This window comes from Dipodomys spectabilis, unplaced genomic scaffold (genome assembly GCF_019054845.1).
Source record: "Dipodomys spectabilis isolate Male_0828 unplaced genomic scaffold, ASM1905484v1 ptg000002l, whole genome shotgun sequence".
Taxonomy (NCBI): Eukaryota; Metazoa; Chordata; class Mammalia; order Rodentia; family Heteromyidae; genus Dipodomys; species Dipodomys spectabilis.
Genome location: NW_024870679.1, coordinates 40024145 through 40039313, shown reverse-complemented (window position 1 = coordinate 40039313; position 15169 = coordinate 40024145). Strand labels below are relative to the sequence as shown.

Here is a 15169-nt window from a genome sequence, read left to right as displayed (position 1 = left end):
CCGGGCCCAGAGTTCAGGCCCTACAACTGGACCCCCCCCCCCAAAACAAAACAAAACAAAGAAAAATACTTTTAGTAGTAAAAAGCCTGCTCAATAGAATGAACACTATGGAAACTATGTCCTCTATGTGTTGATGGAGACAACTATAATAAATATGCCACTCTATAGGGAGTTGACAATGGAAGAAGATACACATATGTCTGGGCAGGTAAATCTCTGGATCTTATACTCAGTTTTAGTGTCAGACTAAATCTGTTAGAAGGAAAAATCTGAAATCTGCTTTAAAAGAGGGAAAAGCCAGCTTCCTGTGACTCAGACCTATCATGACAGCTATTCAGGAGGCAAGGATCTGGATCAAAACCAACCTAGGTATATGTCTTCAAGATCCTTATTTCCAATTAACCATCTGGAACTGGGCATACCTTTAAGAGGTACAGTACCAACAGTGATAGAAAAAAAAAAAAAACGTGTTGGGCCACTGATGGCTCATACTTACAATCCTAGCTACTCAGGAAGCTGAGATCTGAGGATCGTGGTCCAAAGCCAGCACAGGCAGGAAAGTGGGTGACACTTATCTCCATTAATCACCAGCAAACTGAAAGTAGTGCTGTGGCTCAAAGTGATAAGAGGACTAGCCTTGAGCAAAAGAGCTCAGGGACAGTGCCCAGGCAGTGAATTCAAGCACCACAACAGCGCCCCCGCCCCCCCAAAAAAGTGAGTGAGAGTTTAAGGCCTTGAGTTCAAACCCTAGTACCAGAAAACAAACAAACATGACTGGGGAGCTTCAAGTGTAGTGTACATGCAAGAGTACTTGCCTAGTAAGTACAAGGCCAAGATTTCAAACCTCAGTAATGCAATAAATGGGAATGGCAAATCAGGCTATTACTAATTACACAGGGAAGCCGGGTGCTGGTGGCTCATGCCTGTAATCCTAGCTACTCAGGAGGCTGAGATCTAAGGATCTTGATTCAAAGTTAGCCCGGACAGGAAAGTCCGTGAGGCTCTTATCTCCAATTAACCAACAGAAAACCAGAAGTGGCTCAAGTGGTAGAGTGCTAGCCTTGAGCTGAAGAGCTCAGGGACAGAGCCCAGGCCCAGAGTTCAAGCCCCATGACCGACCAAAAAAAAAATTACACAGGGTACCACTTACTAAATGAGACTATCCAAAGCAAACTGGGACGTACTTTCACCCTTTTAAAGTCAGAATTCTAACTTGCATGCTGCAGAGAAATAATTACTAAAGTTAACTCAGAAAACAATTAAAAAAACAGACTGCCACTGAAAACCTGTAACAATGATATCTATAATATATAATTCAAGAAAATGAAAAGAATCCTCACCAGGAGAAGATATTGTGTACATACCGAGCTGTCCTCGGCTTCGGCGCACCATTTCTTGCCTAGCACCTATGCTTCCAAGAATAGCTTCTTCAAGCTTTGCTCTCATGTCTTTTGATTTCTTAAAGGTCAAACTATTCATTCTTTCAAATACTTTTTTTCCCTAAAATTTACAGATTAAAAAACAAACAAACAGGCATTGAGAAAATCTTCTTCCTGCTTTTCAACATTATTTTTCCTTTCTTGTTACAATGGCTACTTACTTTGTACTCAAAGCAAGATACACAAAGATAAAGTAGGTCTAACAGACGATTTAGTTGTAGAACTGAGAGATCTGTAAACCATTTTTGTAGAACTGTTTCATCTGCATTCTTGAGAACCCAAAGTAGACAGATCAAAAGACTCCGACTTGATTCTGCTGAAAATGTTGTATGCTGCCTGCCACTCTGAAAAGAAAGAGCAATAGAATGAGACCTACTAATCAGTGATTGGTTCTTATTTATTGGTTGCCAATAGACAAGATAGATTGGATGTTTTCTCTCTAAAAGTAACAAACTAGGCATACTGGTGCATGTCTATAATTCCAGCACATGAAAGCTAAGGTAGAAGGATCATGAGTTTAATGCCAGCCTGAGCCACATTAACAAATATGGTGCCAACCTGGAGTACATAGTGTCTCAAAAATCAGAAAATAAATATTAAATTGATACATAAAAGAAAAATAAAATGAAAGTTGTTTAAAAATTAGATAATTAAAAGAACCATTTAGACCAGGTACTGGTAGCTCATGCCTATAATTCTAGCTACTCAGGAGGCTGAGATCTGAGAACTGTGGCTTAAAGCCAGCTTAAGCAGGAAGTTTGTGAGACTCTTATCTCCAAAAAGCCAGAAGAAGAGCTGTGGCTCAAGTGGTAGAGTGCTAGCCTTGTGTAAAAAAGCTCATGAACAGCGCCTTGGCATTTAGTTCAATCCCCAGGACTCTCACCAAAAAACAAAAACAAAGCCCAGCACCAGTTGCTGTAATCCTAGCAACTGAGGAGGCTGAGAATTGTGGATGGAGGTTCAAGCCAGCCCAGGCAGGAATGTCTGTGAGACTCTTATCTCCAATTAACCATCAGAAAAAGGTAGAAAAGGAGCTGTGGCTCAAGTGCTGGAGTGCTAGCCTTGAACAAAAAGGCTCAGGGACAGCAAGCCCTGAGTTCAAGCTCTAGGGCTAGGGCAAGTGCACACATGTGCACACACGTGTACGCACACACACACACATCACTTGATTTAGATAACACTTGTATAAAACAGTAGTATAAAGCCTTACAATTAATGCCTGAAGTTTAATATTTTCTTAGTAACAGAAGTCTGTTTTGGTCTATAGCAGGACATTTTGAATACAAAGCAGAACTGGCATTTCTATAATGCCAGCATTAAAATGGCTGAGGCAAAAAGACTGCAAGATAAAGTCTAACCTGGGCTACACAGAGATCAGGTCTCCTAAAACTAAAAAAAGCTGTGTAGAGACAGGTGACAGAGGTTTAGGCCTGTAATCCTAACTACTCAGGAGGCTGAAATCTGAGGATCACAGTTTGAAACCAGCCTGGTGCACAAAAGTCTGTGAGACTTTTTTTTTTTTGGGTCCGGTTGTGGGGCCTGAACTCTGGGCCTGGGCGCTGTCCCTCAGCTCTTCAGCTCAAGGCTAGCGCTCTACCACTTGAGCCACAGCACCACTTCCGGCTTTTTTCTTTTTGCTTATGTGGTGCTGAGGAATCGAACCCAAGGCCTCAGGCATGCAAGGCAAATGCTCTACCACTGAACCACCTTCCCAGCCCAGCCTGTGAGACTTTTATCTCCAATTAACCATCAAAAGCTGGGAGTGGAGCTGTAACTCAAGTGGTAGAACACTGACTGGCCTTTAACACAAAAGTTTAGGTATAGTGTACAGGTTCTGAGTCCAAGACCCAGTATCAACACACACGCATCGCGCGCGCGCGCACACACACACACACACACACACACACACACACACACACACACACACACACACACACACACACACACACACACACACACACACACACACACACACACACACACACACACACACACACACACACACGGCGCGCGCCATGGTGGAAATTTTCAAAATTCTGAATGCCATAACATAGGGTTTTTATCTCATCAACTATGACATAATAGTTTTAAAACAATTTGGTACAAAGCAGACAATATTCTAAAAACTTTAATGTTTTCATGTAATAAATACAATTTAAGAGTACTCTTGCTTCAGCTAATACAATAGTCTCAGTTATTTAAGTATGTGTCTTTCATTTCTGCAAGAGGAATGTTTTACCGTTGATGTGAGTAGGAAACTGCCAGGTCTAGTTAGTTGAGGGACTGATGTTCCTGCAATTGCCATGGCAACAGTCTGGCTTATCATACTTCCATTTTCACTTTCATAATCATCAGGAGCCATATAAATTGGTCTTCCTCGCTGATTGTGAGTTTCTGACAGAAAACCAAAATCAGTTAGCTCAACCAACAGTTAATAAAGCACACAATTATTTTCCTCTTTTCCCCATTATTCTTCAGAAGAAAACCCTATAAACATCTAATAGACAGTGTGAACAATGTAGAATCTAGAAGTACTTAGTTAAAAAAACAAATGTAAAGCCAGGTGGTAGCTAAAAGCTTACAACTGTCATGTTGGCTATTCAGGAGGTTTAGATCTGAGCACTGAAGTTCAAAGCCAGCTCAGGCAGGAAAGTCCATCAGACTCCCATCTACAATTAGCTACTAAAAAGCCAGAAGTTGAGCTGTAGCTCAAATGGCAGAGAACTAGCCTTGAACAAAAATGCTTAAGGAAGCCAGACACCGATGGCTCACGTCTGTAATCCTAGCTATTCAGGAGGCTGAGATCTGAGGATCACGATTCCAGTCAGCCTGGTCAGGAAAGCCTGTGAGACTCTTATCTCCAATAAACCACTTCAAAACCTGAAGGGGCGCTGTGGCTCAAGCGGTAGAGCGCTTGCCTTGAGCTGAAAAGGGCACGGACAGCGCCCAGGCCCAGAGTTCAGGCCCCACAATCGGGGAGGAAAAAAAAAGAAAAAAAAGGAAAAAGCTTAGGGACAGCACCTATTCCCTGAGTTCAAGCTCTAGAAACAGCAAACACAAACAAAATCAGTAACAACGACAAAAAAACCCTATGTGTAACTTTTAACTCTTCAAAAACTTAACCAACTACAGCTTGTTGATTAAGCCTTAACATTACCATAAAGTTGATGAATACCTACTTTTTAAGTTTTCTGTATTAAATGCTGTGAAAAATAGGTAAGAACCAACGATTGTTCACTTTTTATTGTGATACACAATTTACTGGCTGGATGAACTGATCATATAGAGATGATTAGGGTCACACAGCATTTTAAGCAAAACTTAAATCCAGAATAGCAACAGGAGGTGGGCACAAAATTATTAGAGAGGACAGTACACACTACATACTCTACAACTTGAGCTCAGAGCCACTTCTGGCTTTTTCTGCTTGTGTGGTGCTGAGGAATTAAACCCAGGGCTTCATGCATACAAGGCAAGCACTCTACTACTGAGCCACCTTCCCAGCCCCTCTTAAGTGTATTTTTATGTTGCTTCTACTTCTCTAAGCTGTACTAGTCTGAATTTCAGAATATCTTAATAGTTTTTAACTTTTTATAATACATTTGGTATTCACTTAGTAATTTTTATATTTTTATTTTTTATTTTTTTTTTGCCCGACCTGAGGCTTGAACTCAGGGCCTGGGCACTGTCTCTGAGCTTCTTTTGCTCAAGAGTAGCCCTTTCCCACTTGAGCCACAGTGCCACTTCCGGAGCTTTTCTGTTTATGTGGTACTGAGGAATTGAACCCAGGGCTTCATGCATCCTAGGTAAACATTCTATCACTAAGCCACATTTCCAGCACTAGATGGTAAATTTTTGAAAAAAGAGATTAATTACCTATGTAGTCTTTACATATTCATGACATATCTGACTTTATTTTAATTATTTTGGCACTCCTAGGCTATATAATTTGTGAATTTTAAAAAAATGCTTGTAATTTCATTTCTCCTCTGCCAAAAGGCCTATAAATAGACCCACACAGTTCAAACCCATGTTGTACAAGGATTATCTGTCATTAGTTACTTCTTCCAAGTATTTTAAACATTAACTCATTTCTACAATAGTAATTTGTAGTTTGCAGAGAACTTTAACCTAATAGTTAATAATATATTTCTGCTTTCAAGGGAGGAATTTTGTTTTAGTAGACAAAATACTGAGAAGAAAACCCCCATCACTCACACACAAAAAGTTGGTTATCATTGAATTACCAGTACTATTAAAGCTCCTAATATATATCAACATTCCAGAAATGTTTTTATCTTTCTTAAGCTGGAAATATTCTAATAAAATCAATTGCTACCTTAAATTGCACGTATCTGAACAAAAACAGAGTCTAAATATAACATCTAAGTTAACTTTAAATATTAAGAGCAAGAGGAATAAAACCTTGTGGAATGCAGATTTGTGTATGTGTGCATGTGTGCTAATCCTGGGGCTTGAACTCAGGGCCTGGGTGTTGTTCCTAAGCTTTTTGCTCAAGGCTAGCACTCTATACTTGAGTCACAGCTCTACTTCCAGTTAATTTTCTTTTGGGCAGCTAATTGTAGATAATGGTCTTGCAGACTTTCCTGCCTGGGCTGGCTATGAACTGTAATCCTCCTGAGTAGCTAGGATTACAGGTGTAAAACACCAGCATCCAGAGAGTTCTAGTTTTTAGGAAGCAATATAATTTCAACTTACTAACCAAATGTTAGAGAAAAATAGAAACATAATTCTTATTTGGGTAAATATTAATTATATACATTTACGAATAAACTATGTACAAAGTTGATACTAAAGTACTAGTCAGCTGTAATGTTTTACTGTAGTCATTTAAGATGGGCGCATGCACGTGCGCACACGCGCACACACACATACCACACACGTATTTTCTAAAAGGTGGTCATTAAATTGTTATAAACTCATAATTTGAAAACTTTTATTTTTGCCAGTCCTGGGGCTTGAACTCTGAGCCTGGGCATTATTCCTGAGCTGCTTTTGCTAAAGGCGAGTGCTCTACCACTTGAGATACAGACAGTGCCACTTCTGGCTTTTTCCACATAGTTTATTGGCGATAAATCTCATAGATTTTCATGCCTAGGCTGGCTTCGAACCATGATCCTCAGATCTCAGCCTCCTGAGTGGCTAAGATTACAGGTGTGAGCCACCAGCACCTAGCACTTGAAACTGTTTAAAAATTCATCATAAGAATTATCTGAAGCTGAGTATGATGGCTGATGCCTATAATCCTAGGGATGAGATGATCATAGAGAAAAATAAGTTCATAGAGCCTCACTTCAACAAAAGCTGGGTGTGGTGGTTCATGCCTATCATCCCAGCTACTAGGAAAGTATAAGGAGGATCACAGCCTAGGTTGAGCCAGGCATAATTTGAGACTCTATATTAAAAATACCTAAAACAAAAAGGACCTGGAGGTATGCGTCAAGTTGTATAGCATCTACCTAACAATTATGAAGTCCTAATTATGATCTCAAACATGCCAAAAATAAAAAACAACAATAAAAATACTATATCTGCTTGGTGCCGGTGGTTCACACCTGCAATCCTAGCTACTTAGGAGACTGACCTCTGAGGATTGCGGTTCAAAGTCAGCATGGGCAGAAAAGATTGGGAAATGGAACTCATGGCAGAGCATAAACTTTGAGCACAAAAGGTCAGGGGCAGTGCCCAGGTTCTGAGTTCAAGCTCCAGGACTGACATAAAACAAAACAAAAACTCCAGTACATAGAATTTTGTCCTGAATTTTCTCACGTAGTCAAAAATTTTAATCAATATGGCTAAATATTTAGTTAGCATAATTTCCATTTACTTATTTTCTGAAGATCTTTATCATGGAGATATTTTCTAATTTTTTTAGATACCAAGTTTTAAGACTTCTCTTAATTATACAAAGTACCTGTAAAATCATACAGCTGAGGTACAGTTTCCATGATAATACCAATCAGAGGAAGATACAGCATGGCCACCCGAGCCTTTATCTGAGGGTCAGAGTACCGTGGGTCAGAGTCATGACTGGATAGTAAATTGTGTACCATATTGATGACTTTCTTATGCAATCCAAACAGTCTATTTAAAAAGAAGACGTGAAGAAGTAGTAAGGTCACAGTGATTAGTTAATATCTTTAAAACAAACAGCACATCAGGTTGATCAACCAATGTGGTTTAATTTCTTAACTTTAGAATTTATATTTGCATGTATTTCTATAAAACACTAGTAATCTGAAAGTAAGTAAAATACATTAAAGTATAAAATTTATAAAGTAAGAACTGAGCCAAAAGGAAAGATATAAAATAACTTGTGAATAAAACATCATTTTGACATTAACTTCTTAATTATGCTTTTGAATTTAAAAAACTTAATAGGAATTAGACTTTTTTTTTTTTTTTTTTTTTTTTTGGTCCGGTCGTGGGCCTGAACTCTGGGCCTGGGCGCTGTCCCTCAGCTCTTCAGCTCAAGGCTAGCACTCTACCACTTGAGCCACAGCGTCACTTCCAGCTTTTTTCTTTTTGCTTATGTGATGCTGAGGAATCGAACCCAGGGCCTCATGCATGCAAGGCAAGTGCTCTACCACTGAGCCACTTCCTAGCCTAGGCTAATAATTTTTAAATGTAATTTTACAGCTGGCACCAAAGGCTTATCCTGTCATCCGAGCTACTACATCCTAGTCATACTCGGGCTAAGTCTGAGGATCACAGTTCAAAGCCAGCCTAGGCAGGAAAGTCTGTGAGACTCTTTAACCACCAAAAAAAAAGCCCAGAAAAGTGTAGAGTGATAGTCTTGAATGAAAAAGCTCAGGGAAAGCACCCAAGTCTTGAGTTCAAGTTTCAGGACTGGCATAAAAAAAAGGTAAATTTCAGGCATTTTATATTTTATTTTTATAACATTAGGTAATTTTTTAAATTTTTTTTCCTTTTGGGTCTGGTCGTGGGGTCTGAACTCTGGGCCTGGGCGCTGTCCCTCAGCTCTTCAGCTCAAGGCTAGCGCTCTACTACTGAGCCACCTTCCCAGCCCCACAATATGGAATTTTCTATTTATGTGTGTGTGTGTGTGTGTGTGTGTGTGTTTTTGGTTGTTGTTTTTGCTGGTCCTGGGCTTGAAGTCAGGTCTGGGCACTGTCTCTGAGCCTCTTTGTGCTTACCACTTGAGCCACAGCACCACTTCTGGCCTTTTCTGGGTAGTTTATTGGAGATAAGAGTCTCACAGACTTTTCTGCCCAGGCTAGCTTCTGTGATCCTCAGATCTCAGCCTCCTGAGAAGCTAGGATTACAGCATGAGCCACTAGTGCCTGGCTCATTTCGTATTTCTAAAAATGAATTGTTACCTTTTTCTGAAAGAAAAATTTATCCATAGGATTATGCAGTCTACTGGCTTGGGTTCCCTTTTGACATCTATCTCTAAATGAACTTCCTTTCTCACAGAGCTCATTTAGTTCCTTATAGTTTTTCCTTGGTTTCAAGAGATTAGGCTAATACTCCAGTAAGGCATACTTTCACCTCACATATTCTTTTTTTTAAAATTTTATTGTAAAGATTATGTTCAGAGGGGTTATAGGTAAGTAATGAGTACATTTCTTTTTCCACAGTGTTACTCCCTCCCCCGAGACAACCTCACATATTCTTCTTTCTCTTTTTAGACTGAAGGCATTTTAACCATGCAAATCAGTAAAGTTAAAAATTCACTTCAACTTAGCCCTTAATACTGCATCCAGTAGCAATTTCAATAGTAGTTTCAGATCTCATGGTCTCTCCTTAAGCCTCAATCCTTGATCTCAAGGGAAGACCTTGACTGCCACCTCCATCTTTTATTGTTTTTGTTTTTTTGGTCAGTCGTGGTGTTTGAACTTCGGGCCTCAGAACTGTCCCTTCAGCTCTTTAGCGCAAGGCTAATGCTCTACCACTTGAGCCACAGTGCCACTTCTGGCTTTTTCTGTTTATGTGATGCTGAGGAATCGAATCCCAGGGCCTCATACATGCAAGGCAAGCACTCTACTACCCCAGCCTCTGCCACCTCTGTCTTAAGAAAGGCCAATTTGAGTTTGCTATGGAAGATCTTTTAGCGTATGTTTAGCTTCATAACTGCTGAAGCATCTTTTCTTTTTGTACCTTCTCCAAATGGTCACAGAACCCTGTCTTTTTTCAACAGTGGCTTCATTTACTAAGTTCTTTCTTCCTTTTTTTAAATCCATGATCCTCCTATCTCAGTCTCCCAAATAGCCATGTCTAGATGAACACAGTGCCAGGTAGGCTCCCTACAGCTTCAGGGTTTTTTTTCTGTTTGTTCATTTTGGTTTTTTGGTCTCAGTTCTGGGGCTTCAAATCAGGATCTGGGTACTGTCCCTAAAGCTTTTTTTGCTCAAGGCTAGCAGTGGACCACTTGATCTCAGTCTCCAAAGTAGCTAGGATTATAGGTATGAGCCACTGGGACCCAGATACCCAAACAGAATTTTCAAAGTAACAATTACTGTGGACATTAAGGAGTGCTACATTACAACACACAAAGCTGTTTCTACAAATTGAAATCATCAAACTGAAATACTTTTTTGTATATAACACTGCAAGGATTTTTTTTTTCCTGTCAGTTGTGGGGCTTGGGTGCTGTCCCTCAGCTCTTCAGCTCAAGGTGAACACTCTACCGTTCCAGCTACAGCACCACTTCCGGTTTTCTGGTGGTTTATTGGAGATAAGAGTCTTACAGATTTTTCTGCCGAGACTGGCTTTGAACCACGATCCTCACATCTCAGCCTCCTGAGTAGCTAGGATTACAGGCATGAGCTACCGGTGCCCGGCCACTGCAAGGTTGTTTTTGGTTGCTGTTGTTTTGTTTTTTGCCAGTCCTGGGGCTTGAACTCAGGACCTAGGCACTGTGCTCAAGGCTAGCACTCTACCACTTGAGCAACAGTGCACTTTCAGCTTTTTTTTTTTTTTGTCGGTTATGGGGCTTGAACTCTGGGCCTGAGTGCTGTCCTTCAGCTCTTCAGCACAAGGCGAGCACTCTACCACTTGAGCTACAGCGCCACTTCCAGTTTTCTGAGTATTTATTGGAGATAAGACTTTCCTGCCCAGGCTGGCTTTGAATCATGATCCTCAGATCTCAGCCTCCTGAGTAGCTAGGATTACAGCCACCAGCACCTGGCTTTCAGCATTTTTTGTTTGTGTGGTACTGAGGAATTTGAACCCAGGGATTCATGCATGCTAGGTAAGCACTCTACCACTAAGCCACATTCCCAGACCCATTGAAAGGTTTTTTTAACCTAAGGGGGAATATATACATACATATATATGTATGTATGTATGTATGTATTTAAATTTATTTATTTATTTTTAGTAGTGGGGCTTGAACTCTGGGCCTGGGCACTATCTCCGAGCTCCTTTTGCTCAAGGCTAGTACTCTACCATTTGAGCCAGTATGCCACTTCTGCCTTTTTCTGTGCTTAATTGCAGGTAAGAGTCTTATGGACTTTCTTGCCCAGGCTAGCTTCAAACCATGATCCTCAGATCTCAACCCCCTGAGTAGTTGGGATTCCAAGCATGAGCCACCAGCACCAGGTTCAAGAATATTTATTTGTTAAAGGGCAGTCTTTTAAATAAAATGTTACATAGTTGGATGGCAAAAGATAAATTTTCTATATAATGATTGAAATAAAAAACAAGCCAATTTTTAGCATCTCCAATAGTTCAATAAGTCTAAAAGTCCACTTTAGACTAATATGAATTTATATTATAATTACAACTGATTATATGCATTAAGAAAAATGCTACCAATTAAGCCACTGTACAAAGGTTTCAAAATAAATTGTAATTACATAGATAATAAAATATGCAAAAGTTATTAATATTGATGAAATAAATATCATATATGGAACACAGCAAATTAAGAAGCAGAAAGAGTGGGAAATATTATTTATTTATTTATTTTGGTTCTGGTCATGGGGCCTGAACTCTGGGCCTGGGCGCTATCCCTCAGCTCTTCAGCTCAAGGCTAGCGCTCTACCACTTGAGCCACAGAGCCACTTCTGGCTTTTTTCTTTTTGCTTATGTGTTGCTGAGGAATCGAACCCAGGGCCTCATGCATGCAAGGCAAACGCTCTACCACTGAGCCACCTTCCCAGCCCTTATTTTGATTTTTAAGAAGTCTAAGTGGCATACTTCTGTCCCATTGTCCGAAATCAAATTGATAATTTACAAGGTGAAAACTGATCTACTCACCCTTCAGCATCAGGGTCTAAAATGACAGCCAGCTCTGTTAACACAAGGCCTGCTAAATAATGCTGCTGGCGGAAAGGCAAGGACAATTCAAACATATTTGCAGTCTTCTGGTCTTGCACATTTGTGGAAAATCCAGAACTCTGTTAGAGAATAAGTTACAACAGCTTACAATAGCTATGCAACAAAGCAGCCTACAGGCAGGGCATTACAACAAATGAAATGTGAGCATTATTAAAAGTAAAAGAAACATTACCTACTGTAGTTTATTTTATATTACCATTACAGGAAGCAAACTCTTACTTTTGGTATAGGAAACTAGGGTAAAATTATTATTGTCAATTTAATTATTTTTCATTGAAATTAATAAAAGTTTAATTTCATTTTCTTCATTTGGGACACTTCCTTTCTTTTTCTCTTCTATTTTCTTACCATCTAGCATTTCAACAGCATTCTTTAAGGGTAAAAGGTAGCTAAATCCAAATGTTATAATATTCAGTCACCTGAAACCACACACAAAAAATTATAGTCAAAGTTATTGGTTTCCAGATTTGGTTAAATTATTTTTCAGAGAACCTACTCTCTGAAGTACTATCATTTTGTGGTCTAATCACTGGATTTTTTTTGATTTTTAAATTTTTTTCTGGGGCTTGAACTCAGTCTAAGCAGTGTCTTAGATTTTATGCTCAAGGCTAGTGCTCTAGTACTTGAACCACAGCTCTTCTTCAACTTTTTGGTTGTTAATTGAAGATCAGCATCTTACAGACTCTCCTGATCAGGCTGGCTTTGGGCCACAATCCTCTAATTTCAGATTCCTGAGTAGGTAGGATTACAGGTGTGCAATAGTAGTGTTTGGCTGGATTTCTTTTTTTTAAGTTTTTCTCTGCAAAACAGCATCCCCCCAGATAGTCATGTTTGGAACTACCCATGTGGAATTCAAAGAGGAAAAATAGATCTCAACTTGTATGGAAAAACTCTGACTAGTCAGTATATAAATTTTTTCTGTTCCTCTCAAAAGAAGATGTTTCTGTTATCTATTTTTAAAATTATTATTATTATTGTTGTTGTTGTTGGTTGTGGGGCCTGAACTCTGGGCCTGGGCACTGTCCCTCAGCTCTTCAGCTAAAGGCTAGCATTCTACCACTTGAGCGACAGCACCATTTCCAGCTTTTTCTGCTTATGTAGTGCTGAGGAATTGAACCCAGGGCCTCATGCGAGGCAACTGCTCTATCACTGAGTACTTTCCCAGCCCCTCTGTTAGCTATTAAAATATGAAAAGTATGTAGTTAGATGAGACAGTGAACAATAGAAGAGATTCCATGAAAATTTCCTGGATGAAGGAGATTTTTCAGTGTGGAGTTAGATGTAAACAAGTATGTCCCATTAAAGCTCTAGAAACAGTATCTATAATTAATTTGTCTCGGTATAGCTACATCTTTGGTAAGATAAAGAAAGCAAAATACTAGTATAGTTTAGTTATAGGAAGTGAGTACTAGCCAGCTTGGAAATATTGGAAATAGGCTGATCCAGAAGATATCCTGCAAAGATAAAACAAAAAGTGTATAGGTATTCTCTGATGTTATCTAATATCTTTCAAGTAAAGTTTACTCTTTTCTTTTGTCAACCATGTAAGAGATCTTAGCCTAGGAAATCCTATTTGGAATTAAAAACCTTAAAAACAGAATTAAGAAGTGCTTATTAGATGGATGCTGGTGGCTCACACCTGTAATCCTAGCTACTAAGGAGGCTGAGATCTGAGGATCACAGTTCAAAGTCAAAGTCAGCCCAGGCAGGAAAGTCTGTGAGACCTTTATCTCCAATAAACCACCAGAAAAACAGAAGTAGCACTGAGGCTTAAGTGGTAGAGCGCTAGCCTTGAGCTGAAGAGCTGAGGGACAGTGCCCAGGCCCAGAGTTCAAGCCCCATGACTGACCAAAAAAAAAAAAAAAGTGCTTATCATTTTATTTATGTGTCAGTCATGGGCTTGAACTGGGGACTTGAGTGTTGTTCCTCAGCACTTCTGCTCAAGGCCATCACTCTACTTCTTCTTTTTGGGTCTGGTCGTGGGGTCTGAACTCTGGGCCTGGGCACTGTCCCTCAGCTCTTCAGCTCAAGGTCAGTGCTCTACCACTTGAGCCACAGCGGCACTTCCGGCTTTTTTTTTTGCTTATGTGGTGCTGAGGAATCGAACCCAGGGCCTCATGCATGCAAGGCAAGCGCTCTACCACTGAGCCACCTTCTCAGCCCTCACTCTACTTCTTGAGCCATAGCACCACTTTCAATTTTCTGGTAGTAAATTAGAGATAAGAGCTTTATAGACTTTCTTGGCTGGGATAGCTTTCAACAACGATCCTCAGATCTCAGCCTCCTAATCCCTAGGGATTTCAAGCATGAGCCACTGGTGCCTGGCTAAAGTGTTTAAGATTTTAGACACTAAGAATTTATGAAAGTATGTTTAACAGAAATAATATATAGCACACAGACTATTGCACTAGAAGAGTAAAACTATTGCTTCTTTGCTACTAAAACTACAAAACTCTTTCATCTCAATCAATGAGAACAGATGTATATATTAATTATTAGAGTAACTCTTTTTCATATTTAGAAAATCTACTAGCTGTTTGAGTCAAGTGGTTATTCCCCTGAAAACTGTAATTGGTCAGGGGGGACCAAGATGGCGACGGGGCAGTAGGGAAACGCCACAGCTCTCTCCAACCAAAAAGAGAGTTCGAGTTCCAACGTTTAATCTCCCCAAGAGACCGACAACAACAAAAAGACGAACACTCAGAGAAAAACCAGAGGTGGAAAATAACAAAAAAAAAGAAAGAGAGGAAAAGAAGAATTTCAGAACAGAGAAGAGCGAAGACCCCTCCCCCAACCTTTACTGGCCGCATGGCAGTGCGCCAAGCCGCCTGCCAGCCGGCCCGGCGGGGGCTGCCGGAGCCACAGAGACACAGGGGGCTGCTTGCAGATCACCAGGTACCGGATTGCAGAACAGCGGATCGCCAGGAACAGAGAAACCTACCAGCCGGGAGTCTCCACGAGGATCCCACCCCCACCCCTCACTCTCCACCGGAGCGGAGAGGCTCCATCCCGCCAAAGCCGCCCCGGCACCAGCAGAGCGACAAAGGGACCTGTCCGCAGACCACCCGCCCAATCGCCATCGCAACGACCCGGCAGGGGGCTGCCCAACCCAGCCCGCAACCACCCCAACTGAACTCGGACTGCAACAACAACTGACGGACTGCAACAACAACTGACGACCTACAGGGTGAGTACCCATCAGGGGACAGGGAATCCATCAAGGGAGACCAGAGCTGGAGGGAATCCCCAGACCCTGACCTAGACTCCCTACCGCAACACCCGGACCACAGGACTCACTAAAACTGGGAACTGTTCGAGAGCTCCACCAGCCGGTGGAGCACACTCTGCTGGCCAGGCCAGAGCAAGAGCGCCCCTGGAAGGGAGCTTAAATGCTCAAGCCAGGA

General features: G+C 40.8%; 1 protein-coding gene across 5 annotated transcripts in view; it reads right to left on the bottom strand.

The window, feature by feature from the left end:
• The window catches only part of Dock7 (dedicator of cytokinesis 7), a 195988-nt gene that overhangs the window by 55046 nt on the left and 125773 nt on the right, over positions 1–15169 (bottom strand). For 3 of the 5 annotated variants that reach the window (XM_042676205.1, XM_042676213.1, XM_042676221.1), the window contains exons 28-32: positions 11685–11824; positions 7375–7544; positions 3679–3833; positions 1601–1783; positions 1341–1500 (exon numbers count right to left, since the gene is read on the bottom strand). In XM_042676205.1, coding sequence (XP_042532139.1) covers positions 1341–1500; positions 1601–1783; positions 3679–3833; positions 7375–7544; positions 11685–11824 — 808 coding nt within the window. The remainder of the gene's footprint in view (positions 1–1340; positions 1501–1600; positions 1784–3678; positions 3834–7374; positions 7545–11684; positions 11825–15169) is intronic. The other 2 variants (XM_042676228.1, XM_042676237.1) reach the window with 1 other exon arrangement.